The sequence below is a fragment of the Babylonia areolata genome, chromosome 11 (assembly GCF_041734735.1).
Source record: "Babylonia areolata isolate BAREFJ2019XMU chromosome 11, ASM4173473v1, whole genome shotgun sequence".
Classification (NCBI taxonomy): Eukaryota; Metazoa; Mollusca; class Gastropoda; order Neogastropoda; family Buccinidae; genus Babylonia; species Babylonia areolata.
Window position 1 is genome coordinate 16,099,566 of NC_134886.1, and position 25,690 is coordinate 16,125,255.

Genomic DNA, 25,690 nt, shown 5'->3' on the forward strand with positions numbered 1-25,690 from the left:
GCTAAAAACACATACAAAAAAAACTTGTTCACATTTATTCAATCATTTGAGTATTTAAATCTTTTCTTCTGTTATTTATTTATTTATTTTTTACACCACTTTTTGTGGAGTCTCAGTGGCATTACTGTCACACCACTAACCCAAACTGCTCTGAACTTCACAGCATGTATGTTGTTTAAGTTACACAAATCCAGGATATCAACCACAGCAAATGAAACTTCAAAACTAAAGAACATAATCATGTTTCTTTTTATCCAGTATGGGTGGAAAAAAAAAAACTTTAAAAAAGGAAGTACAATCATGCAACACTTGAATTCACACACACAGTCGCACACAGAATCATGGTGGTCTTTTGGAAACCAAAGATGATGACCACACACACACACACACACTCTCACGCACAAAATGCCAAGACAACAGAAACACAGGTCTGTCAGTTCTTGAATTGTGTAATGCTTGCTTGATACACATACATGCCTTCCAAATAATGTACAGGGCAGTTTACATGCAGGTCATAGCAGTAATCACATTTCCTACTACAAGCCAGTTAACAAAAACCAAGTAATAAATAACTACAAACCAAACACACATTGCACTTTGGCAAAGCAAACTATACATACACGCTTTCTACATAATGAATACAAGGCAAAATGTACGGGTGGACATTGTATTGTTCGGGTGTTTAGAGATGTACACAGTTCCAGGTTTGATATACTAGTTAAAAAAAGAAAAAAAAAAGAAGAAGAGGTAACTATGAATCAAAACATGATACAGCATCAGCATTTGCCAAACCTGATGGTACCACAGCAATCAGTGATGAGAGAGAGAGAGAGAGAGAAAGAGAGAGAGAGAGGGGGGAGGGCGAGAAAGAAAGACAGACAGACAGACAGATGAGGGAACTTGCAAACCATGTAAAACATCCCTGAATAGCCTACCCACAAAGGGGATATGCAATGCAAGAGAAATGATACTAAGCCATTTCTTATTCTTTGGTCTAACTTTGATTTTCTTCTTTGTTTGACCACGTATTTCCCTACCCAATCTTTGGGACTGAACCATCGATATCAACAACTATGCTTTTTAGCCAAACACCCCACCCCACCCCCCTGCAAAAGCAATTACATTCCTCTGGCAACAACTGAACTTCTGAGGCAACATTTAGCTGGTCAAAGGCAATGGTAGATGCAGAAGCAAGAGAGAATCTGTAATAAAAAGCTGTCTCAGCTTTGATAGGCCTCATCAGTGTGAGGAATCCCCTAGAAGAAGTTTGGTTTCACAACATGGCCTGTAATGTCTGAAAACAAACAGGGAGATATGCTCTGCTGTAAGATTAAAACTGTAAAGTTGAGCACAATAAAATGGACGAAAATAAAATACAAAAAAAGTCTGGTGAACTTACAAAATCACCACCCAATGTATTCTAAAACCAACAGTGACAAAAAACAGAATCTTTCTGGTCATGACTCATTTAATAGAAGGTTCTCTACTCAATTCTCTTAGAAAATAGAGGGCCTTCAGGAAACCAGCAAAACCTGGCAAAAAAATACACACAAAAAACAAAAATACACCACAAAAAAACCCAACCCCCCCCAAAAAAAAACATGTTTTGCACTGATTCCATGCCTTCTGAGCATAAGAAAACTCTACCAACTGAAAAGTGAGGGGGATTATGTTCAAGCATCTCACCTACGTGTATACACTCAGTCGCATCTTGTACATGCGCATCATTCTGGTCAAGGAGAAAGGGCAATGCATATGAACACCAGATTAAACAGCAGAAAACCGGAAAGGTTGCTTGTACTTCTGTTTATTGAGCGTTCAGTGTAGTCTCAGTCTGTTAGTTAAAAGCAGCACTGGCATGACATGTGCCTTGTCTTGTTAGAAGAGGCAGATATAATGATGCGTGTTTGAGTTAGTCTCTCTAGTGGCAGTTACCTTCACACCCAGTTGTGGCTGTCACAGACATTGGTTTATCATCAGTGGTGTCTTTACTCTATCCTCTGAATCACAGGGTATATATATCTGAATCTGTACTGTGAAACAAATTTTCAAGAAGCTTTAACTGGAAGACAAACATGACTGTTATGTTTATCAGTCGTGCTTGCCATGTAATCATATACTTCTTCCTTAACCATTAAGTACTTTTGCAAACAGGGTAGTAACTGGACAAAAGAGCATTTTCAAGTGTTGCAATCTTCAAAAATAAAACAAAATTATGCACACACATAACTCTTTGGGGGATAAAGGACCAAACTTCAAAAAATGAAGGAAAATAATAAGGCATAACCAATAAAGCAAACCAATGACCAAGAACAAACTGTCACAGGTAAACCAAAGTAGAGTAGCAGACCACCTCAATGGAACAAACAATAAATGAACGAATATACATTAAAACAAAATTCTTCATTCCCTCAACTCTCCTTCAAACAATATGGTATGACAAATATGGTCATTTATTCGACCATAAATTCAACAATACTTCACATTCACAAGTGAAGCAACAATACTTCACATTCACAAGTGAAGCAACAATACTTCACATTCACAAGTGAAGACCACAAGAAGGTTCTTAACACACAAATTCTTCAAACCCACCAACTTCCCGAACAAAATTTTCCACTAACCACAGAATTCATCACAACAGTATTTTTTTTCTTTTCTTCAAATGCAATAATAATTTTTCTATTTTGTTTTTGTTTGTTTCTTTTCCATCAAATGTAACAACCAGTAATCATTTTCCCAGTTATGTCAGTGTCAACACTGACAACATGTCACTGAGAAATATATGTTCAGAGCACATAGTTCCACAGATTATTTTCACATAATCTCAAGGTGCAAGTCTGAGCGACTTCTGTGTCGCAATGAAACAATGTTTCCGATTTGAAAGGAGTCAGACAGAAAGAGAAACAGTGCGTTTCTCAGCAAGCATGACCCACACAACAAAGGACAAGCATGTAATTCTTTCTTATCCACAAGTCTTCTGCAGCAGCTCTGTTTCTAACCCATGACAAACACATGCAATCCTGACACATCCGAACAGAACAACCATTTCAATTATGCAAACACACAATGAGAACGAACCACTACCATTATGCAAACTCACAAAAACCAGCCAACACAGCTCTCAAATTCAACACAGAATGAATGTTGGGCAGAATTTCCCCCATCCATCAACATAACCACAGTCTTCACAGGTGAGGTCACAACATCAGGAACTTTCAAGGTGTAAATGCTTTTGGTGGTGCACAGAAGCTTCAACAAGTACTGCAGCATAAAAAAAAAGAAAAAAGAGAGAAGAGAATTAAGCAATCATTGTAATCCTGGCATGCAAGTTGGGTTTTTCCTAATTGTGACATTCAAAATGACAGAAAACCTTGAGAACTGCAAAATCTGTGTTTGTTGATGCTGCAAACTCTTCCTTGAGAGCCCTCCTTGCCTCAGAAACTGTTCGAGTGATTCGGCTCAGTTCAGTTACTCAATGAGGCATCATGGCTCAGAAACTGAGTGACAAAAGCTGAACTGTTGCAACAATCACCCATCATAGACTGTCCACATATTTTCTTTATTCCTTCATACCAGATGGCAGTAGTAGCTGCTGTGGTAACAAAAAATTGTGAAATGAAGAAATCTATCTTTCTCAGCCCTGACATCAAAGGCTCCACCTCCCTATCCCCCTTTTCTTTTTGTTGGTAGCAGGGAAACAGAGTCGATTATCAACCATCCTGAGTGAAAAATGGTTTATGTATACAAATACTCCACAACACTCAGACAAAACAGTAACATCACCTTTTTTTGTAACAACAGTGGGGGAGTAAGGTTGGGGAGTTGGGGCTAGGGGTGTGGGGGGTAAAAAGATGGCTGGAAAAACTGAAAACAATGACAGACCAGCTTTAATCAACAAAAGGCCGGCATTTTGTCCTGATTGCGCTTTGAAAAAGCAGTCTCCATTTTCCAAGCAATATATTCATGTAAAAATAGGCAGCTATCTCTGAATTTCTTTCTTATTTGATTTCCATAATACAGTCATTATAAACTTAGCTTCTGTCCTTCAAAACAAAAAAAAATTCTTGACCCAACTGTACACTTAAGATGTAGAATTATGCAACTTCTAAAACTATCATTATCCACTGACCCATTTCATGAGGAGACCTGAAGTATCTGTTAAAAAGAAATGAAGTCCTTTGTTTCAGACCTCAAGCCAGCCTACCATCAACCATTGCTACCTTCTTAAAAAGCAAGGGTGTTGGGTTGGTGGTGGCAGGGGTAGCAGGTGGAACGAATGACACGGGGCTGGGAATGGAGGTGGGATTGGGGGGGCAGGAGCAGGGGGAAGAGAAAAAGTGAAGCAGGGGGAAGAGAAAAAGTGAAACAGAGGGAAAAACAAGAAACAATAACAGCAACAATGAGAGGTAGCAGAAGAAGAAAAACACAGGTACTGAACAGTAAGTATCCCACCAGAATAGCACAGGTACACACACACACAAAACACCAGCCCTTAAAACAACCAGTTGATCTGAATCACCACTCCCCTCCTGCAATGCGAGGTGTGGGGGTAGGGGCAGGGCTGGGTGGCTGGGTGGGAAAACAGGGTGGAACAGATGTAGGGCACGGGAAAAGCATGGGGAAAAACAACCAACAGTCAAGAGCAACATTTAGAGGTAGTGTATATAGTAGAAGAACGTGCAGGTGTTGAACAAATCACACCTGCCTGGACCCGCACAAGGCAGACACACACAAGGCAGGACAGGAGACACAGGGAAGAACACACCACCAACGGCAGGTACCAACACAGGTGTGTACAGCAACGGGACAACAAACAAACAGATCAACAATCAGTACCGCCGGGTGTCCGGTTAGGAGAAGAAAAACGAACAACAAAAACAAACAACCACCCAGGAACAGAGAAAAAAACAACAAAACACTTCCTGAATATTTAGCGATGTAACAATTCAAGCAACACAATTTACAGTTGATCCTCATTACAAACTGATGAGGTCAGTGTTTTCATTTTGACTTTATTGAATGAAGCACAAAAAAAAAAAGAAAAAAAAAGAAGAAAAAAGAAAAAAAAAAAGTGGGGGATGAGGCTGTGAAACTTCATTCCCATCGGGGTTTAAGGGAGGCAGGTCAGAGGACAATAAGAGTTACTTCCCTTATAACTGAACCCAGCTGCCTTTCATGGCATGGTATTCTTAACATTGTTTTCTTCTAACGCAGTATCATGCAACGTTCAACTCACTACGTTGACAGATGAACACCTTTTATGATGCTCGTCAGAGTTAGCAGCATGAGAACAACCAACAGTATGGTGTACAATGTTTCTGAGTATAATTCCATGACTCACGGAGAGGGAAAAAACATTTGAAAGTATTCGAGAACTGACTTGATCACCTTTGTCACAATCTATTTGCACACACACATACACACAAATGGGTAACAGGATGCTGATACAAAAGACAACAGGACTATGACTGTGAGTTAAATAGGCATGACACTTCAGTGATAATTATATATTTGTACCAATACTTACACTTCATCCCCAATACCACCTTATTCCTCTCATGGCCATGATAATGAGGAGTTCATCTGATATGCATGATAATTAGAGATATACATGTGTACCAATACTTGACACTTTATTCCTTGTATCCCCCCTTCATCATCCCATTCAGAAAAAAACACCCAAAAAAACCCACTACCTAACAAACAATAAACATTTATCTGTCAACCTTTACATTTATTATGAAACCCAAATCACAGCTTTTTTCAGCACAGGGGTGCAGGGTGAAGGGCTAGACATACCACCAGGACTGACACCTCTATTCCAAGTCCTCAATTTCAAATAATCTGAAAAAAAAAGGAGAAAAAAAAGAGAGAGAAACCCCCCCCGCAAAAACTGAGGGATCATGCAAAGGAGCTTTGATAAACTGATATTAATTGCAGTTGATATGCTGTGTGAACAAGGAAAATGAAAAACAACAGCCAAACAAACAAACCTGCACATTCAAGTGATAAAAAAACAACACCCAACACCAAAATCCTGCACGAATTCGTGACACTTCATCCTTTTACACTATACAAAAGAAGAAGAGACTAATCCATCAACCTTTTTTTTTTTTTTTTTTTTTTTAAAATAATGAAACCCTTAATCAGGTTTTTTTGTTTTGTTTTTTTTACAGGTAGGGTAATGGAGGACATATGGTATGCCCACCAGGTCTGATCACCCTCCTCCATGTTCTTACTTTCCAATAACCTGGTGCAAACACAAAATTCACACACACTGTAAGGGATGAAATAACTCTTGATATAGCAGTGCTTGAACTAGAAGTGAAGACCAACCAGCCATCAAACAAATGTTCACACTATTCCCATGCTTCTTGTCGAAAATACGGTTTTGTTGTATTTTTTCAATTATTTTTTGTTCAGTCCAGGAATCTGTATATTCATTTAATTGCTGTTTTTTGGTTTTTTCTTTACAGTTTTTCTTCATAAGAAGCATATATCATGCTTTATTTTTTTTTGTTTTTTGTTCCTGTCTTTTTTGTTAATTTTTCTCAATTTTTGGGGGGGAATAATTGGGGTAGGGTGTCATTGCAGCAAAGAATATGCACCAATATGTGTTGCATGGTGGACGGGGGGTATTAAATAAATAAATAAACTGCCCACTGATGAAGACCAGAACCACAGACCCATCCAGGCAGTGTGGTCAGGGGCATCGTGTGATACAAGAATCAGGGATGCTACAGCTACAGCCATAAAAGTTTCTTCACCTTCGCACACTGTAACCAGAACAGCCAATATTTTTGTAAGCAACCCCCACCCCTCAATTTTTGGTTTCCTGTCAATCAGGGAAGGCAGTATGTAAATGTTGACAATGCAAAACTGGCTCCATTTGTCAGACTGTATTTAGGGAGAGAGAGAGAGAGAAGGGGGATGGGGGGTGGGGGGTGGGGGCTCTACCAGGGAATGGACCCAGATTTATGGTATAATTCTGTATTGTTATCAATACAACCAATTGTATTCCTCCAGTGCTTTGGTGTTAATGTACCAGCACGGCAACAAAGAACAAAATAAATCACCAAACTATTACTGTCATAGAATTAAAAACAGCAACAAAAAAGCAACAACAAAAAACACACCAAAACAACAACCCGAAAAGCAACAACAGTGAAATGTAAGTATACATCAACCAAATACATAACAAAAATACAAATATAGCTTAAGAGGTAAAAAAAAAAAAAAAAAAAAGGTACATGTATGAAACTGAATATTGAGAAAAAAAATTATGTGTGTATGTATGTAATCTATTTATATGACAATTATCAAAATTTCAATAGAAAATATACTGTATCATTTACAGGGTGCGTATGATTCATTATCTCCTAAAAATCATACTGTGCATATAAATTAATAGTAAACTAAAATCTATTTTTCTATGTGAAAAATTCTATTGAAAAACTTAAGAAAAAAGAATGTTTGATCTATATACGATTAGTTAAAAACATTAAAAAAAAGAAGAATGTTTGATCTACATATAATTAGTTAATATTCAGCTTCACAATGTATAAATGCACATCTGTTTCTATGAGGTATGCTAACACATAACAGGAACATCGTTTATGTTCTACCCTGCTGCAAACTAATAATATTGTAAACAAATATTTGTGCTCATCCAGTTACAAACTCTTAGTGTCTCACATAATTCATTCCCAACCCTGCTTCTCTTAAACTGCCATACAGCATCTGCACAGCTGTGGAAAGTAATGTATCCACGATGTTATGCATATAAAATTCAAAATGTAAAAACAACTATCAACCTGAATAAAATAAATATCATTTCTTGTTCACAGCACAGATACATCAAGTGAAAAACAATAAGTTTCAGAAACAACCGACATTTACTAATATCAAGGCTTTGGTTACATTGCACTAGCGCAAACTTGACATACCGTTCAGCACATATGTGTAAAGCTATCAAAACATCAACATATATTATGTAATTTGAGCAGATATGTAAGCTCTGCCTGACCTTTCCCAACTATCTGAAACAAAACAAAATACGAGCAAAATAGATGGCACCAACTTTGAGAAGATTTGTGGGTAAACTTTCTTCTCAACTAAACCTTTCAACAGTCTGAAAGAACACCGAGTTATTGAAGGTACAATATATGTCAGAACAAAATATACATATGTATATGATTTACACAGATTCACCCACTTTGTTCTTCTGTCACATTAAGTCACACAACATAACAAGACTGAAGTTGTAATGATGAATATATCAAAAAAAAGCGCTAAAACTTATAATTAGAAACTTTGTGATTAGAAACTGTGATCAAACAGAAAGAGGAAAAGCAGTCACATCCCCAAATCAATGAGTTACGACAGAAGAGCAAATTTCATGCAAGTGACTGCTCCATCTTTATTCCCTACTTCCCCCAAACCTCAATCCGTTTTCTTTCCGGTCCAAATAATTCCTTTTAATATGTGTGTATGCTTGCATGCACATCATAAAACATGTATGCATGCACATCTTCAAGACTCAATGTTCAAGATGGAAAGAGATACTTGTGTGATTAGTGCATACAGTTTGTTGTAAAGATGATGAGTTCATAATCAAATTAAATGAAATATTCATTACCAGTATCTTGAGTGCTCTCTCTCTCTCACAAAACACATACACAACCATGTGCAGTTCCAACATTATTAGCACAAAAAAAAAGAGAGCAAAAATAGTCTTCACAGAAACTGAATGTTTCGTGAAGAAAATGTTCACAGAGGAAAACCTAGTGATGTCAGTCAATACAGTGTGCACAGCAAGGGAAGGTGCCAGGTGAGCTATGACCATGGGTCAGTTTCAGTTTCTATGAAGTGGCAAAGTATGCAGACTGATACATGTATGCAGCACCACACCTGCTTTGAAAAAACAAAAACAAAAAAAACCAACAGAAAGTAAAAATAAAAAAAAGGAGCACATGCCTGACCTTTGCACAGACTGAACAGGCTGGTCAGACCTTGGTCAAACTCACTGTTTCACTCAAAGCAACAGGACAGAAAATACACAGCTACTGGCCTCAACACCGTTACACTGATGCTTCAAAGCCATATCACAGTCTACCATTAACTTATTCTAGTAAACACTGTCGCACTGATGCTTGAAAACCATATTGAAGTCAATAATTAACTTATTCTAGTCAACACTGTTACACTGTGTTTTGAAAGCCATATTAATGCCAACAATTAACTTGTACTAGAGAACTATCATATATGAAGGGACAGTGGAGACTGAGGTCAATGATGAAAAACAATACAAGTTGTTGTGTTTCGTGATCTTTAGGGAAATGTGAATATTACTAATAAGCTGTTGACCAAATCAGTTGCTTATAACCTGATTATTACTCTTGTTAATTTTACTATCAACATTATCATCATCACCCACATTCAAGCTTTGCTTCAAGCTTTTGCTCCGCTTTGTTCTGATGTAAGGCAGAATGGAATGACGCTCTGGTGTTATCATTTCAGGGCTGTTCAGTGGATCAATGATTTAGTGGAGAGAACAAAACACTAAAAACATTCCAATTCATGACTCAAGTCTGATGAATATATATGAACTCAAGTATTCTTTAACACCAGTATAAATTCTTCAAACAACATATAAATAAATAAATAAATTCAACCCCAACAAGTTTGCTGAAACAAAACCTTACAAGGGGAGAGAAATGTAAATGACAGAATGGCCACACCTGCACAAACACTGTGACAACCCTGCCACGGAGAAGTGTCAGGAAATGATAAACATCTGATATAATGGAAACCAAGCACTTGTGGTAAGACTTTTCCAGGTAAGACCGGATTTTCACAGCAAAACAGGGGACGTGTGCTGTGTAAACATGGCCACTTTACACTGTGACACCGCACAACAAGCCATCTTGTAATGTCAAAGGACCCACTATGGTCTGACTGCACAACCAGTGTCTGTAAGGAAACACATCTGGTATCAGCGGTCACTATTGTGGGCACCAACACTTACAGTGCATAACAATAATATGATAATAAAGTGAATTTATATAGCGCCTGTAATTAAATAATACAATAATAAAATAATACAAATTCATTGGTAATTATTCTGTAAATAGGATGGTTAATCTTATCCTTCATCTGAGTTAATTCATTGTAAAACTTCCCTGGGACAAAAGGAAATGGCATCGGACCACAACAGACATTACCAGGCCTCTTACTCACTGGTTTAGGGGTATTAAGATCTCAGCAGGATTTACACTTACAACATGCTGACACATGAGTATTTCTTATATGTGGCTATGGCAGATTGTCCAAACCCAAAAGGTTCAACTTCAAGCATCACAAAGTGCATCTGAAATGGTTAAGAGTGTATCTTTCTCAACCTCTCTGTTCCAAATGCTGCATCCTACATTTCTTACAATCATTTTTCACTTAATTGTCATTGGGGTATTGCATTGAACTCTTCACCAGATTATTTCATGTATGTTGGCTGTGTGTCAAAGCCTGCAACGTTATCAATCCATCTTTTTTTGTCCGTCTTCCCTTCCCATACTCATACTGCAGTGTCAACAGTATCAGGAGTCCACTGACAACTCATCAGTTTGATAACAGCAACAGAAGACATGCAATCCACAAGGATCAGTCTGACCACAACAGTATGACCAGTCATCCTAAACCTTTTGGCTGTGACTGTAAATGGCTTCTGTCTTTCTGAATTGCCAGACATGATACTTGCATAATCATTGCTTTAATCACTTGTTTCACTCTCTGCTTCTCTTGCAATTCATTCATTACCGCCCTTAACTCAACATAAATCCTACCGTATTCAATGACATTTTCAAATGCAGATTCTGATCCAAGCTTTTTTCCTCAGGCTACATTCAAAAACATTCTCTGATGGTGAAAACAAATGAGCAGATTAATCCTTGAGTAGTTTTCTATCAGTCTTTCAAACCAGTCCAGCAGAAGATCTCTCAACAGAATGAAACAGATGTAGCAATAAGCACTGTATTAATTGCACCATAAACATCCTCCTTGTTTCCCAGTCTCTACAGCATCACAGTTGTCACCAAGTGTTTATGGCTAAAAAGACATCATCACTCATCTTTTCCCTGAACAGCAGCTGTAACTTATCTATTATGTCATTCAAATAACTCACCTTTCCCACATTTGTTGGAGGTAGTTGTCATAACTGAAGTCAGAAACAAAAAGGAAAAATGGAGACAAAACAAAATGACAAAGCTTGGTGTTTTTTTTTTTTTTAATGAATGGACCCAATTAACAAACTGTCTCCATGAAACAATGAGCATGGACAAAACAGGTTTCAAGGCACCATACAAAGGGAAACAAATATCTGGGTGCAACACATGATCACTAAATTCTGTTATGCTTTTGGATTATTTGTGCATACTCTGTGTCCACTTGCTTGTCTGTGTGTGGTGAGGGTGGGGTGGGGTTTCACTGCATGATTCTCATGCAATGGGAGGATGTTGTGTTTCGGCTGAAGTGTTTGCATGCTTTTCTCTTTATCTGCTCTCATGTGTCTTTTCTTTTGCTCTGTTCTTGGCAGGATGGCGGTGGAGGTTGGAATTATCAGGGAGTAGGGAGATTACAAAGACATGTATTTCCATTGATTACAAAGACATGTATTTCCATTGTGTCTTGATCTTTCCCCCATTCCTTTACTTGTTTACAAACGGCTTCTTTCACTTTCAGTTCCTCTTTAGGGTGAGGACAGAATGTAAAAATGCATGCTTCTTGCTTATTGCGCCTGTTTATAGATAAAGAACTGGTCTTGTCTTGAACCCTTTCAGCTGTCCGGACTGCAGCCTGTGCAGCATTGTCATTCTGGGATGTGTCAGTTCTGCAGCAATAGTTTTGGGTTATTTCAGATTTCAAGATCATGTGTCTTCTGTCACTGATGCTGCCTATATTGTGTCCCTGTGATGTTTAACGTGAGCATTCTGAAATATTTTTACCATCAATAATTGCTGAGAAGTGAACCATTACATTTTGGGCATGATCACAGAAATATTACTGAAAAGAAAGAAACACTAAGTTAGGTCACTCAGAGGTCTATCAGTCTCTCTATGCGTGTCTTTTAAAAAGGTTCACAACCACTCTGATCAACCATTGTGATGCCTGAAAACTGCTCTGGTGTGTGGGATAACAGGTGAAGTGGTGCCCAAGCACTGCTCAAGTTAAAATGGAAAGAAGACAACACAAGTGCCTCACCATGCTTACAACATCAACAACAGCATGGCAGATGTTGAAAAGTCCCTATTTTACACCAAAGGGGATAGCCGGACAAGGGAAGCCCAAAGATTGTTCCAGGAACACACCACCCACCCAGCCATTTGCAATAGTTTGTTCCCCCAAACCCTGCACCAGTGAAACACTCTGCCACCTGGCCTCACGGATACTCCATCGTTGGGAGCTCTTCCAAGCTGGCTTTGATCAGGGTATTGGCCCAGCTAAGAATCACTAACCAGCAGTGCCACTGGTACATAGTTTTAACCTTTTCAGACCAAGTTATTTCCGAGCTACAGGCTGCCCACTTTTCATATGTAGTTAGCTCAACAGCCTTCACAGCTGGACTGTACATGTTAGTCAGGAACCCAGTCCAGGACAAGAAAGGAGGAGGAGGAATGAGTTCAATCTGATCCAACTGGACTTGAAACACATCAATCTGTCTTGCTTGAAAATAGTGATTGTCATCTCTTGTGTTGTTAATTTTCTAATAATTTTTCCCATATTGATGTAAATTGTTAGTTCTCTTGGCCCCTGAGCTCAACAGGTAGATTGCAGAGCACATTATACATACCCATTATCATTAAGATTTTGTTGGATTCTTTAGGTGCATCAGAGCAGAATCATTCACAGAGTCAATGCAGAAATAACATATCCAGCAGGCTTGTTTGGACAAAAGTAACCACGACATAACATTCTTCAACAGTCAAGACCAGTACACTTCCGGACATGCCTTTGTGTTGATAACAATGATACAGTTGATCAACCATTCTGTAGAATTTATCATATTCACAATCATGTGACATGATCATTTGATTTTCAGACAAAAAAACCTTCCCTTTGACATGCATTACACATCAGCAGCTTTTCTCGAAGACATACAATAGACAGAAAACTTCAAACTAAAATTTCTTCCCCAAACTAATAAAATCATGCTAGATTTGTTACAAACAAGCTGTTACAGAAATATTTTCAATGATTTCCGGAGTCTCCTGCATGCTGGATGAAATTAACAAGACATCCTTTTTTTCTGCTGTATACTGTTTATAACTCTTGACTCCAAAAGGTATGGTGAAATATTTACACATACTGCTTGTCTGCAGAATGCTGAAACTTTGTGCCTTAGATATTGACTGATATAGGCAGCGTTTGATTTTTTTTTTTTTTTAAAGAAGTAAACATTATACATCCTAAAAAGAAATCTGTGATTGTGAAACACTCAAACCTTACAAATATTGAATAAAAAGATTATGTCAAGGAGAAAAAAAAATGAATAAAAAAAATGAAGAATGATAAAGAGAAATAACCAATAGAACACAGAATAAAATAACCAACAAGAAAAACAGTGATGGGAGGATTCAGGGAACAGGTCAGAGTGGAGGGAGTGGATATGTGGTAGGTAAAAAAGAAAAATCCAATACTGGATGAGATATTGTGAATGATGGAAAATCACATCCCCTTCTAATTCCCCAATTCCAGGTCAGAATGCAAGAGAGAAAAACACCACCACAGTGCACAACCACTGCATTCCATGAAGAGCGACAATACATGGGACTGGCAACAGGTGCAAACCAGCACGCCTGTCCACATTTCATCACAGTATGAATCCAGGTAACATAATGCACGGGGGTCAGACAGTGAATTAACCACAAACAGTTGTGGTTAAGCACTACATTCTGAGTTAGATGTTTACTGTTAACATTAACATTCTGTCAGTACTCTTACAAATACATTGTGGTTACACACTACATGCTGACTTCGCTGTGAACTGCTAACATTAAGATTCTATCAGTACTCTTACAAATACATTGTGGTTAAGCATTAAATACTGGCTTCGCTGCGTACTGCAAACATTAACATTCTGTCTGTACACATACATACTTTCACTTTTTTTTCATTGTTTTCTTTTCTTTCTTTTTCCTGTTCATAACATACAAATGAGAACCTAGCTGTTCATGCCAGACAGACAAGATATAAACCAGTGAACCTGTCCATATCTAATCAGTTCCCATGCTGGTAACAAAGCAAAACAAACAGATGAGTAAACATGGAACTAATGGTTGTGACCGCACACTGCTTACTGCACTGACCAGCAATTTTTAACTGATATGTATTGGTCACAATATTTGATGTCCAAATATTCACTTCATTTTTACAACCATAACTTCTTTTTGTGGTCAGACTGTATAACTACTACCGTGCAGTTTGAACAATGTAATGATACACCCATGTTAGGGGAATCTTAAGCATGCTTGGTACTGTGAGTTTGTGGGTCAGTCCTAGTCACAATGATCATAAACAACAAACCCTAACATCTAAAGCTGGTAACAAAATACAGGCTGTGTACTCCCAGATCCTTTGGTGTATGTATGTTTCAGATTTATACCTGGTATGAACTGACTGTACACAGCTGTGCTGTCTGCAGTGAAGTGATGGGTTAGGTATGAGAAGGTCTCTGTATAACCTTACACTTTTTTTAAAATTTTATCTGATTCAGCCTGTAATACTGCTGACACAATACTAAACACAATAACTTGTACCAATTATCTTTTTTATCCCCAAAGAGTCATGAATAATTAATTCTCACTAAGACTTTTTATTTTTATTTTAGACAAGTACAACAGTACCGGTAGATAGCTAAATGTAGTGTTCCATGACCTAAAACTTAATAAGATGTGTGTATTTGGCAATATCTGAACACTGAATCATTTAAAATTGCTCAATAATGATAAACAAGTCAGAAACTAGTTTCTAAAGATCAACAAACAAACAAAATTATGAACTCAAGACGACAAAATCATCAATTTCCTCATCCTTGAAAAGTATGAATTACTAAATAACATGGAAAAAATTCTAACTTTCAGAAAAACACAGCTTCAATCCAACACTGCTGTCAATAATCCCAAAAAGAAAAGAAAAAAAAGCAACAAGCAAACAAAAGAAATCTAGACACTGAAGACACAGAATGTACCCACACGATCAGTGACAACGGCAGATACAGCTAACATCTTCATGAACCACAACCAACAAACCAGACCACCCAACACTCCCAACATTTCAATACCAGTGACAGCTGCTTGTCATCATCACTGGAAATACTGTTTCAGGTTTCATCCCATTCTTCCATACATAAGCTATATATATCGAGAGAGAGGTCTATACAGGTCAGTATATAAAGATGACAGCAGCGCTCTAATCTCTCCAGCGGAATATTTTTAGCTTTTAACACTCAAGCACAGCTTACAACGTCACAAAGCTCGTCAAAGCAGAATACATGTACAGTGTAGTTTACTTACATTTCCTGATTACAGTGGAGTTACACACCTGGTCAGTTAAACACTATGAGCATCACAGCACCATTCTTTGCTACACGGCGGTCACAGCGTCTGGACTGACATATTGCTGTGGTCAAGTTCTCATCGTGGGTTTCACAAAGTGATACACCATCATCAACACAGTACAGACGTCAGCACCTGGAAGTTTGCTTGTTCCTTCACCCCCTGTACAGTTTGTCGTCTCTACAGAAATGGGTACATCAGTTATATATGCACCTCATCTTCACACACATTACATTATGCCCTTGAGGATCCGTACAGTACACAACTCATCACTTTACACTTGTTAACTGTTATTCACACATTTCATTGTTTAGCAAGTTCAAAATGCAAAGATCAATAAAGCAAAGATGCCTACAAAGTGTTATAGGGAAAGTCTGTACTGACACTGAGGGTAGAGGTTACCACTGCAGGTGGCAAACAGAAGTATGGCAATCCATGGTTGAAAGTTTAACACAGCTTTTTCCTTCTTTTGTCTTTTTTCTGAAGTCTTCCTATGTCATGGCATGCAGTACACAATCCCTTTAAAACGCACATAAACGATTTGTTTTTTTCCATTTTCCTCATTTTTGGGGTCTAATTTTTACTCAACACTTTCTTTTTTTTTCCAAAGTCCTCCAACACACAAACCACCATGCATAAAACAGAGAATGACTGACTGACAGTTGCCAGTCACTGTCCTGTAGTTGCCTGCACCCAGTGCTAACACTACCAGTGTCTGATAAACAGACACGCTGATCATCAATGCCCCTGAACATGGATCACCAATCAACTGAAACACTGATCATCAATGTCCCTGAACATGGATCACCCATCAACAGAGACACTGATCATCAATGCCCCTGAATATGGATAACTAATCAACAGAAACACTGATCACTAATGCCTGTGAACATGATCACCAATCAACAGAAACACTGATTATCAATGCCCCTGAACATGGATCACCTATCAACAGAACCACTGATCATCAACGTCCCTGAACATGGATCACCAATCAACAGAAACACTGATATCAAAGCCCCTGAACATGGATCACCTATCAACAGAACCACTGATCATCAACGTCCCTGAACATGGATCACCAATCAACAGAACCACTGATCATCAAAGCCCCTGAATCACTGATCAACAGAAAACACTGATCACTAACACCATTCATCACTGTTCCCTGCTCGACTCGCCTTATTGGGGAGGAAGACAAACGACCCAGACACCTTGTCCGATTGACCTGACAGCGATGGCAAGTTCCCCATTAGACCCTTTGTACTGTGTGTGATGGAGGAGTGTCACTATCACCTGCCCACCACAGTGAGTTCCATCACACCCCTTGTCCTTTGTGTGTGTGTGTGGCGAAGTACAGGGGTCAGCCTAAGACAGAAGACTCGCACTGCACCTTGCTTTGGACCTCATCATGTGTGAGGAGGCGACTCACAGACAGATCCCTTGTCCTGTGTGTGTGTGTGTGTGTTGTCCCGGTCAGAAAGAGGACACACACTGTGCCTTGCCCCTCAGCTCCACCTGTGTGTGTGATGTGGAGGTGTGTCACCGTCACCTGACGACAGCCAGTTCCATCTGACCCTTTGTCCTGTGAGAGGAGATGCGTTGTCCTCGTCAGACGGAGGACTCGCACTGCACCTTGCCCCTCACCTCGTCCAGCATGACGGAGCTGGCCAGCTCCAGGTTCCACTGCAGTGCCTCCAGCAGGGTCTCGCAGTGTTGCCGTGACGCCAGCCCCAGCCGGAACAGCTGCTCCACCTTCAGGTAGCGCACAGCCCTCTGCACGTCCCAGTGGCAATGGCACAGCGCTGTGTGACACTCCTCGTCCGTCACACCCAGCACCAGGCTCTGCACCTGTGCCACGCGTTCCCGTGGTGACACCGTGCCGAAGTGGCCGCTGTCCGGCTGCAGGTCTGCACTGCTCGAGTCGCTGTAGCTGCTGATCGAGCGAGAGTCGTGGCTGCGCGTCGACAGCGATTTCGACGGGGATGACATGGACACGTTGGAAGAGGAGGATTTGGAGTGCGGCCGACCTTGTCTTGACCTTGGGTGTTCAGCCATGTTTCGCCGTCGGCGGGGGCTTGACGACTGGGTCTGGCGCAATGAAGATCCGTCGTCAGGATCCCGTGAAGATATGGACAGGTGTGAGGTGGCGATGCTGATGTTCTGGTAATCGGCGTGGCTGTCGCTGTACACAACGTCCTCCTCATCACTGTAGCGCTCTGTGTCCACAACAAAAGGCTTCACAGTGGCCGTGGCTGGGGAGCGGTCTTTGGGTGGGATCAGGAAGTAGTGGGTGTGGCTCAGCTGCTTCCCGTCCTGGACCACGGGGTAGATGTGGGGCTTTTCCGGGGACCTCCTCCGACCATCCGCCCTCTGCTCCCCTTGGTAGTCTTTGGGAGGCAGGGGCGGAGGCTCATCACAGGCTTTGCTTGCAGTTGCATCATAGAAGTCATCGTCAAATTCGTCGTCATCAAAGTCGTCCGAAAACTCAGAAGCACAGGCATACTGTTGGTAGTGTGTTGGTGAAGTATCAGAAGTGAGGTGAGGACCTAAATCCACCACGTTTCCATAGTACGCTTTCGCCTGGGAGAACTCCTCCTCTGTTGGAACATCGTCATACATCGGTGGTCGGGACACATGGCTCACACTTTGCTTTGAGGCCATCACTTGTTCCTGGTCAAAGTCCTCATGTGGCACTTCATCATAGCGAGGTGGGGGGGAGCTGGGGACTTCCCCTAAGTCTTTCTTCATGCTTTCAGCACCACTCCCTCCCGCAGCAGACACAACCGGCAGCTTGGTGTTCTCCGTCATGGCCGAGGAAATCCCACTGCCTGCGCGGGACAGCGCTAAATGGCTGATGGCGTCATTCAACCAATCAAACGCTTTTTCGGCTTTGGGATCCAACTGTTTGTTCTGCAAGGCAGAGGCTGTGCTGTTCAGTTTCAGTGAGCCAGGGGGAGGCAACTTTGGCAGAACAGCTACAGAGTTACTGAACGGTGAACTGTACGCCCAGGGTCTGTTCTGGTTTGGGGTGTCACTCCATGTGCTGCCTGCCTTCGCAGCACTGACAGGAACAGAATCGTGAATAGGTTTCTCACGCTGGGAAGAGTCAGGCCTTGAGACAGCACCATTGGTTTGTGACACACCCGTGTGTAACACCTGCTGATTATCAGAACCAGAAACTTTAGGGTTCGCCGATCCCACACTGGAGGTAAATGATGCAGACAAAGTTTGTTCTAGCTCTTTTCGGATCTGGCTGCGAGCAGAAACAGTCAAGGAAGAACGTTGAGGGGCGTCTGTCACAGTGTCAAAGCCGTCTTCTGCCGGCGGCACAGCACAGTACGTGACAGGGGAGTGAGAAGTGTGCTCTGAAGACTGGAACTGTCCACCACTGACGCTGGTCTGAGAGAATGGCTCACCGTTAAAGTCTGCTGCAGAGCTTCTGCAGTGACTGTTGCCGGCTGAATACGCTGACCACGACGTGTCAGAACTGGACCCACTGACACTGCTGGTGGTCCAAGCACTGTCCCTCCTTCCCAACGACTCTGGCGTTGGCCAAGAACCGTTCACTGTAGGACTGTCTGCAGACTGCACTCTGAAGGTGGAAGACAGGTCAAAGGGATCCCCAGACCCATTGGAGATGAGGAGAGGTTTGGGAAGCTCGATGTTGCCATAGTGAGACGTGTTCTGTCCCGTGCAAAGGGAGTCGAACAGGGAAAAGTCGCTGTTTGCCGGCTGTAAGGTCTTGTTGTCTGCCCCTAGACTGACTGTGTCATCGCTCAGGTCAATCAGTGGGTGGTCATCATCTGTGGTGGAAGACACTGGTCGTCTGAAATGAACAGATTTTCTTGTATAGCAGTGCACTGTATTTTACTGCATTGTACTCCACTGCACTGTATCTGTCCATGTCCCATAACTACAGATTTCTCTGAGTGAAACTCAGGCTGCTTTCCCTTGGAAGAGCATATGGCCACAGTGTAGCACCACCACCCAATTCTTTTTCTTCTGACACATTTTCACAATTTTTATCTACTGTTGTAAAAAGAACCATTTTATAAGTTCATTTAGCAAACAAGGAAAATTCATTCCAATGACTGTCTATGACCTAAAGTTCTGTATCACTTCCTTTAAAATAGAATCTGTTTATTTATTATCATGAAAACACTAGTGTGAACTTTCATCAGCAAGTCAATGAGTAACAAAATCTGATGAACGCAACTATGTCTTGAAGCATCTGTGAATATGAAATACACTATAAAAGTCTTCAACCTTCACAAGCATATCTTAAAATATGAGCGTAGTAAGAGAAAAAAAAGTATACAAATAAGATATAACCATTATCAAACCTTTGATGGAACAATGTACAATAAACAAGTGGCAGCAAGCAGGGAAAAAAAAAAAGATTCTGTGAAAGTTTCAATATCTGCTTTATCTTACCCACTATGATGGAATCCTCTGTATTCATTGTGTCAAATCTGACTTGCAGACATGAATAAAACCACACAATGGATTCTTGTTTGTCAATTCCAAGTCCTTGGAGTGAATTATTTCCCTTGTTATGTCATCCAAATGTGTGTTCAGAGTCCAGAGAAAATGGCTGAGTACCTCCATCCCCACCCCAAATGCTCTTAAAAAGCCAAGAAAAATGGCTACCACTGTGAGGGAGACTGAAAAAAAATACATTTTCAGCTCAAATAAGATGATTATAGTTGGGTTTCAATGTCAAACATACATACATCACCAAAGAGGTAAATGTTAACTACCTAAAAGAAAGATTAAAACAAAAATCTGTTGTACTCTAAAAGGTCAAGTTCTAAGACTAATGTTGTTATTATTTTATGTGGCTGGTGAGTACTGTATTTATAGTTAACTTTCAAGTTAACATTTCAGCATTTTATGTTTTTATTGACTACATACTGAATGACTGTGATTCTTGTGCACTGTTTATATGTTTTACACCACAAATTAATTTCTCTTATTGGAGACAACAAAGTATGCTGTATTTTTCCTAGATCACTCACTTAGATCCAGGCGACTGCTGCTGCTGCTTGTTTTTACGGGCCACTTTCTGGCTGGCCCCCACGGCCTTTTGGTATGGTGGGGGTGGTCGCTTGGGTCCTTTGACAGACGATGGCTTCTCGCTCTTTAGCTTGGAGTAGTTGAACTGCCGACCTGGGAACATAAAGACAACTGAACTGCACCTTCACTACGGCTGATTCTTTCCCCCCAAAAAAAACTTGATTTCTAATAAAAACTGATTTTTTTCTCTCAATTAAAAGAGAAGTTGTAATGGTTAAAATAACACAAGTAATTCTGGATACTTGTAAAGTAATCAGTGGTCAAGCTGAATGGAAAACAAACACAAAAAACAAGACACATACACACATGCAAGTATACCCCTGTGCACAAATATATAACATATCTATGTACGTATGAATGGGAGTCACATCCGACTATGACCATCAAAACAGCAGTGGATGCAACCACTGTCCACATTATCTGGGCTAGAATTCGATTATAGTGGACAGTGTCATGTCTTAGTTACAACCCCATATTCTCGGCCAAAGGAGCTTTAGGATAGCTGGCACTGGGATGGTCCCCCAAGGTTGCAGTGCTAAGAGGCAGTGCAATCTTGCCTCCTAGTTTGAGAGGCATAGCCCTTCCTAAAAGACTAAGCTGTAAATGAATTCCCATCAAAGTGGAGAAACTATTGATCATACAGCTCTCACTTTACTGCTGGCCCAACTGTAAGCTTATGTTAGTTTCCAATATAAGCCGAGTGTTCAGTATACCAACAGCCAATGGCCAAACACACATGCACATAAAACCAAACAAACAAAACACACAAACAGATTTACTCCCTCTCTCATCTTTTATCCTTTTGTCTTCAAACATCTTTCATGGACATAATTAAAACTGAAGAATGAACCAGTACACACACAGAAAAAAGAACAATGTAGGTATCTCACTTTTACTTCTGTCCTCTACCAGCACCTTGGGGTTCTCATCCTGATCAATGCCACTGATGTCTGGTGGTTCCATAGGATTGCGAAGATACACCCTGAAAAACGAATTGTAACACTGATCATTAATGCCCCTAAACATGGACCACAAATCAACAGAAACATTGATGATCTTTGCCCCTGAACATGGATCACCAATCAACAGAAACACTGATCAAGGCCCCTGAACATGGATTACTAGTCAACATAAACACTGATCACCAACCCCCTTCAACATGGATTATCTGTCAGTAGAAACACTGGTAATCACTGACCCTCAACACAGATCACTGATCAACAGGAACACTGATCATTAATGTCCCTGAACATGGATCACAGTTCCAACAAAACCAACACTGATCATCAATGCCCCAAAATACGGATCAACAGAAAATATTGATCACTAATGCTGTTCATCACTGCTCTCATGTTCAACTCCCCTTGCTAGATAACTACGGATTTCTATTAAATCTATGAACTTGTCTGCGCTTTTTTCTTCAGAACTCTCCACCACTAGACTCCATTGATTTCTAACAGCTTTTGTAAACCATTGTTGATCTGGGTAAGCATGTGTAGTTGTCAGTGTGTTTGCATGTGGGAGAAGGAAGAGGAAGAAGGAAGGGTGTTGCACTCATATCCACTGTCAAATGCTGCAAGTGTAATTGGTCCACCTTAACTCTTTTTCCCCACAGACATTCTATACCTTGTCTGTGTCTATTTGGCGTTAAGTATCTACTTTTGTAAATGTTTGTGGTTTTCTGTACGTGAAATATGCAGATGAATGAAGTAAAAACAATCATAATAATTAGATCTTTTCCAGTTATTGTGACCTTTACGAAGTTTTATTTGGAAATATCGCAAATGGATGATTAACAATTAGTAATTTCACTTCAATGGGGACATACAAAACAGAACTGGTTTAGTCATACAAATCATTCTCCAATCCTTAATTAAAATGATCAATTATGCATTTCTAATTTGCTGAGTTGTTTGTTTACTAACTTTTGTGTGTCTTTTTTGTAGCTGTTATTCTTTTCTAAGTTTATTATGTACAAATGCTTAAACTATTTTTCTGACTCATAAACTTCAATCATGATACAAATTCTGAAGAGAATTTTTTTTTTTTTTTTTAAAGTCAAGTGGTATATTCCTTACTCTGTAGTCTTTGAGTCCTCATCTATTTCTTTTAAGCATGCATGTATACATGTACAAAGTTTGTACATGTATGCATGTATGTGTGTATTATATGTGTACGTATGCACGAACATGCATGTTTGCGCTTGCTGTGTGTGTATGTTAACGTGTTTTTGTGTGGTGTCTGACTGATATGTTATTGTACTGCGATCTGCGATATTTAAAAGCGCTATATAAATGCACCATCTTCCAATACTGTCAACTAATTACAATTACAGTGATATAAAAATGTCACAAATTAATGTCCAGATTCCCAGTGGGTTAATGAGAGACAGGGAAATCATACTGACTCGTCAATGGCGGCGATGTTGCCCCAGCTGTTGTCTCCCAGCACATCGCCATGACCAGTGTGTATGAAGCTGTTCTTCAGGGGGCGGCTGATGTCAGAACCTGCACACACACACACACACACTGATAAAAACGCATGTACACATGCACAAAAACATGCATACACACTCACACATGGCGTCACACACGTCTCTGTTACTGACAGCTCATACAGGATCATATCAGGGCTGAAAAGCTGTAAATATAAATCCCACAGAACGAGGAAAAACAACAAAACAAAACAAAAATCACCTGGAAAAGAAAGGAAATCAGGCGCAAGTACTGTCACACTCATGCACATAAACCCAGGACATGCCTCTTGTGTTGAAAATTCCATCATTTTTTTGCCAGAGAACTAAAAAATCAAACTGAACATAATTCAACATAATATACAAACCATATATAACAGGCATACAAAACCAAAAACTGCCAATGGGAACCTTACACACATATCACATAATAAAAAAAGAAGAAGTAATGCTGCATAATTTCAAGAAAGATGCCTCCGAGACAGGCACTCTCCCAGTCTGAGAGACTCAGAGAAAAGAGAGAGAGAGAGAGAGAGAGAGAGAGAGAGAGAGATGGAGACAAGGACTGAGAAAAAGAGATTTAAAAAAACTCAGGATTCATGAAATTAACTACATCACAAAGCAAATGAGAATACCAACACATAAAAGCAAATTCTAGTGAGAATACCAACACATAAACTGAGAAGCTGAAAATCCCCTGTCCATCCTTCCGTCTCTCCATCCAACGTGGTACAGTTTACAGGTTTTCAAATCACAAGCGCACTCACAGTCCACGAGTTACATGACATGCACGCAGGATTGTCTTACAATGGGCGTGATGTGACATTAACAGGTCCAAATTACTGACTGCAATTTGAGATGTGCATGCAGAATGGGAAAGGGGAGGATTTGCTGTGCCTCAAGCATAAAATTACCACAGCAAACAAACAAGAAGGATTTGCGATGTCTCAAGCATAACATCACCATGGCAAACAAACAAGCATTAAGAAAGTGTGATGCATATCACCCGGCTTAGTTTTACCTTATTTGGAATGATCTGACCTTACACTTGGAATGACCTCCCTCTTTGGTGGTGTCAAATCCCCGCACCCAGCTCTTTCAAGTCTGGCTTTAAAAACTACCTTTTTTCAAAACAACCCCTCCTCACCTTTCCTCTTTCCATCCATAATTTACCTAGCTATCATAAGTTTTGTCTTTCATCTGTTTGATTCAGAGTTATGTCTAACAAGTGCTTTGATTTGTCTCTGCACAAATTTCAGTGGAATAAAGTATTATCACTATTTTCATTATCATAATTATTCTTTTCTCCTCTTCAACATGTCTGGATGAGCCCTGCTAGACTTAATTTTCTGAATCGTTTACTCTTGTCCAACTCTGCACTTTGATAGCAAGAAAAAAATGTTTTCTATCATCAGCCTATATGTACATATTATTCCTGTATGGGAGAAACAATAAGCAAAAGACACACATATATATAGGTCTCTTTATATCTATATATATATCTCTACACACTTACACACACAAGCGCGTGCACACACACACAAATATATATAGAGAGAATCATAGTCCATATATATATATATATATATATATATATATATATATGAGACAGACATGTGACCTTCATTAGTTTATCCAATCCGAAAAGCTGTGATGTCAATCAAAGCTGGGAGTTTTTAACTGTGTGGGTGTGGGTTGGCGGGTATGAGTCATTCTCTGAAAACAAAATCCAGAAGGACCCTTACTTGGCAGGATTTGGTTATTTTATTTATTTATTTTTTTAATGAATTATCTTTTTTTTTTTTTTTTTTTTTTTTTAGAAATAAGAAGAGAATTATTTTGATCAATAATTAAATTTGATATGAGGCACTTCCAGTCAACATAACAGCAGGTGAATGAACAATGTTTTTGACTGCTTTGTGAATTGTACCAGACAAACTGTGTGCGCGCCTGTGTGTGTGCACCTGCATGCAAATATGGCATGTGTGCATATGCATGTTAGTTTCAACAAATGTGTGTGAGTGAAGAGATGCAAGTATGCATTTATGTGTGCGAGTATACCCATAGGTACTTAAAGAAGTACATTCACACCTGTGTGTATGCTATTTTACTGTTAGGTATGAAACATTGTTTCTTTAGATCCATACATAGTTATAATGTGTGTGTGTGTGTGTGTGTGTGTATAAGCGCACGTACATTTGTACATGCATGTGCATTTGTGTGTGCATGCGTGCACATGCATGCGTGCAATATTACAAAGCAGAGTACATAATGCACATCCTTAACACCTTAACAATATTCCACTGAACAATTATATCTAATTCCAACACTTGTATAAATCACAGGTGCACTACCCACACAACACAATAACAAACTTCCCACACCTGAATATTGACAAACCGGCACTCACCAGTCTGAGAACAACACCATGTCAGTACAGCTCACCACCAGACTGTTTTCAAGACGTGATTCACACCACACACCAACACCACAGCAGAAAACAAATCACCGTAACTCGTGACACAACCCT

General features: G+C 39.8%; 1 protein-coding gene across 1 annotated transcript in view; it reads right to left on the reverse strand.

The window, feature by feature from the left end:
- Positions 1 to 433: 433 nt before the first annotated feature.
- Positions 434 to 25,690, reverse strand: part of LOC143287579 (uncharacterized) — a 45,158-nt gene continuing 19,901 nt past the window's right edge. The window contains exons 11-14 of the mRNA XM_076595684.1: positions 23,095 to 23,194; positions 21,578 to 21,669; positions 20,630 to 20,780; positions 434 to 19,437 (exon numbers count right to left, since the gene is read on the reverse strand). Coding sequence (XP_076451799.1) covers positions 17,220 to 19,437; positions 20,630 to 20,780; positions 21,578 to 21,669; positions 23,095 to 23,194 — 2,561 coding nt within the window. The 3' untranslated portion in view covers positions 434 to 17,219. The remainder of the gene's footprint in view (positions 19,438 to 20,629; positions 20,781 to 21,577; positions 21,670 to 23,094; positions 23,195 to 25,690) is intronic.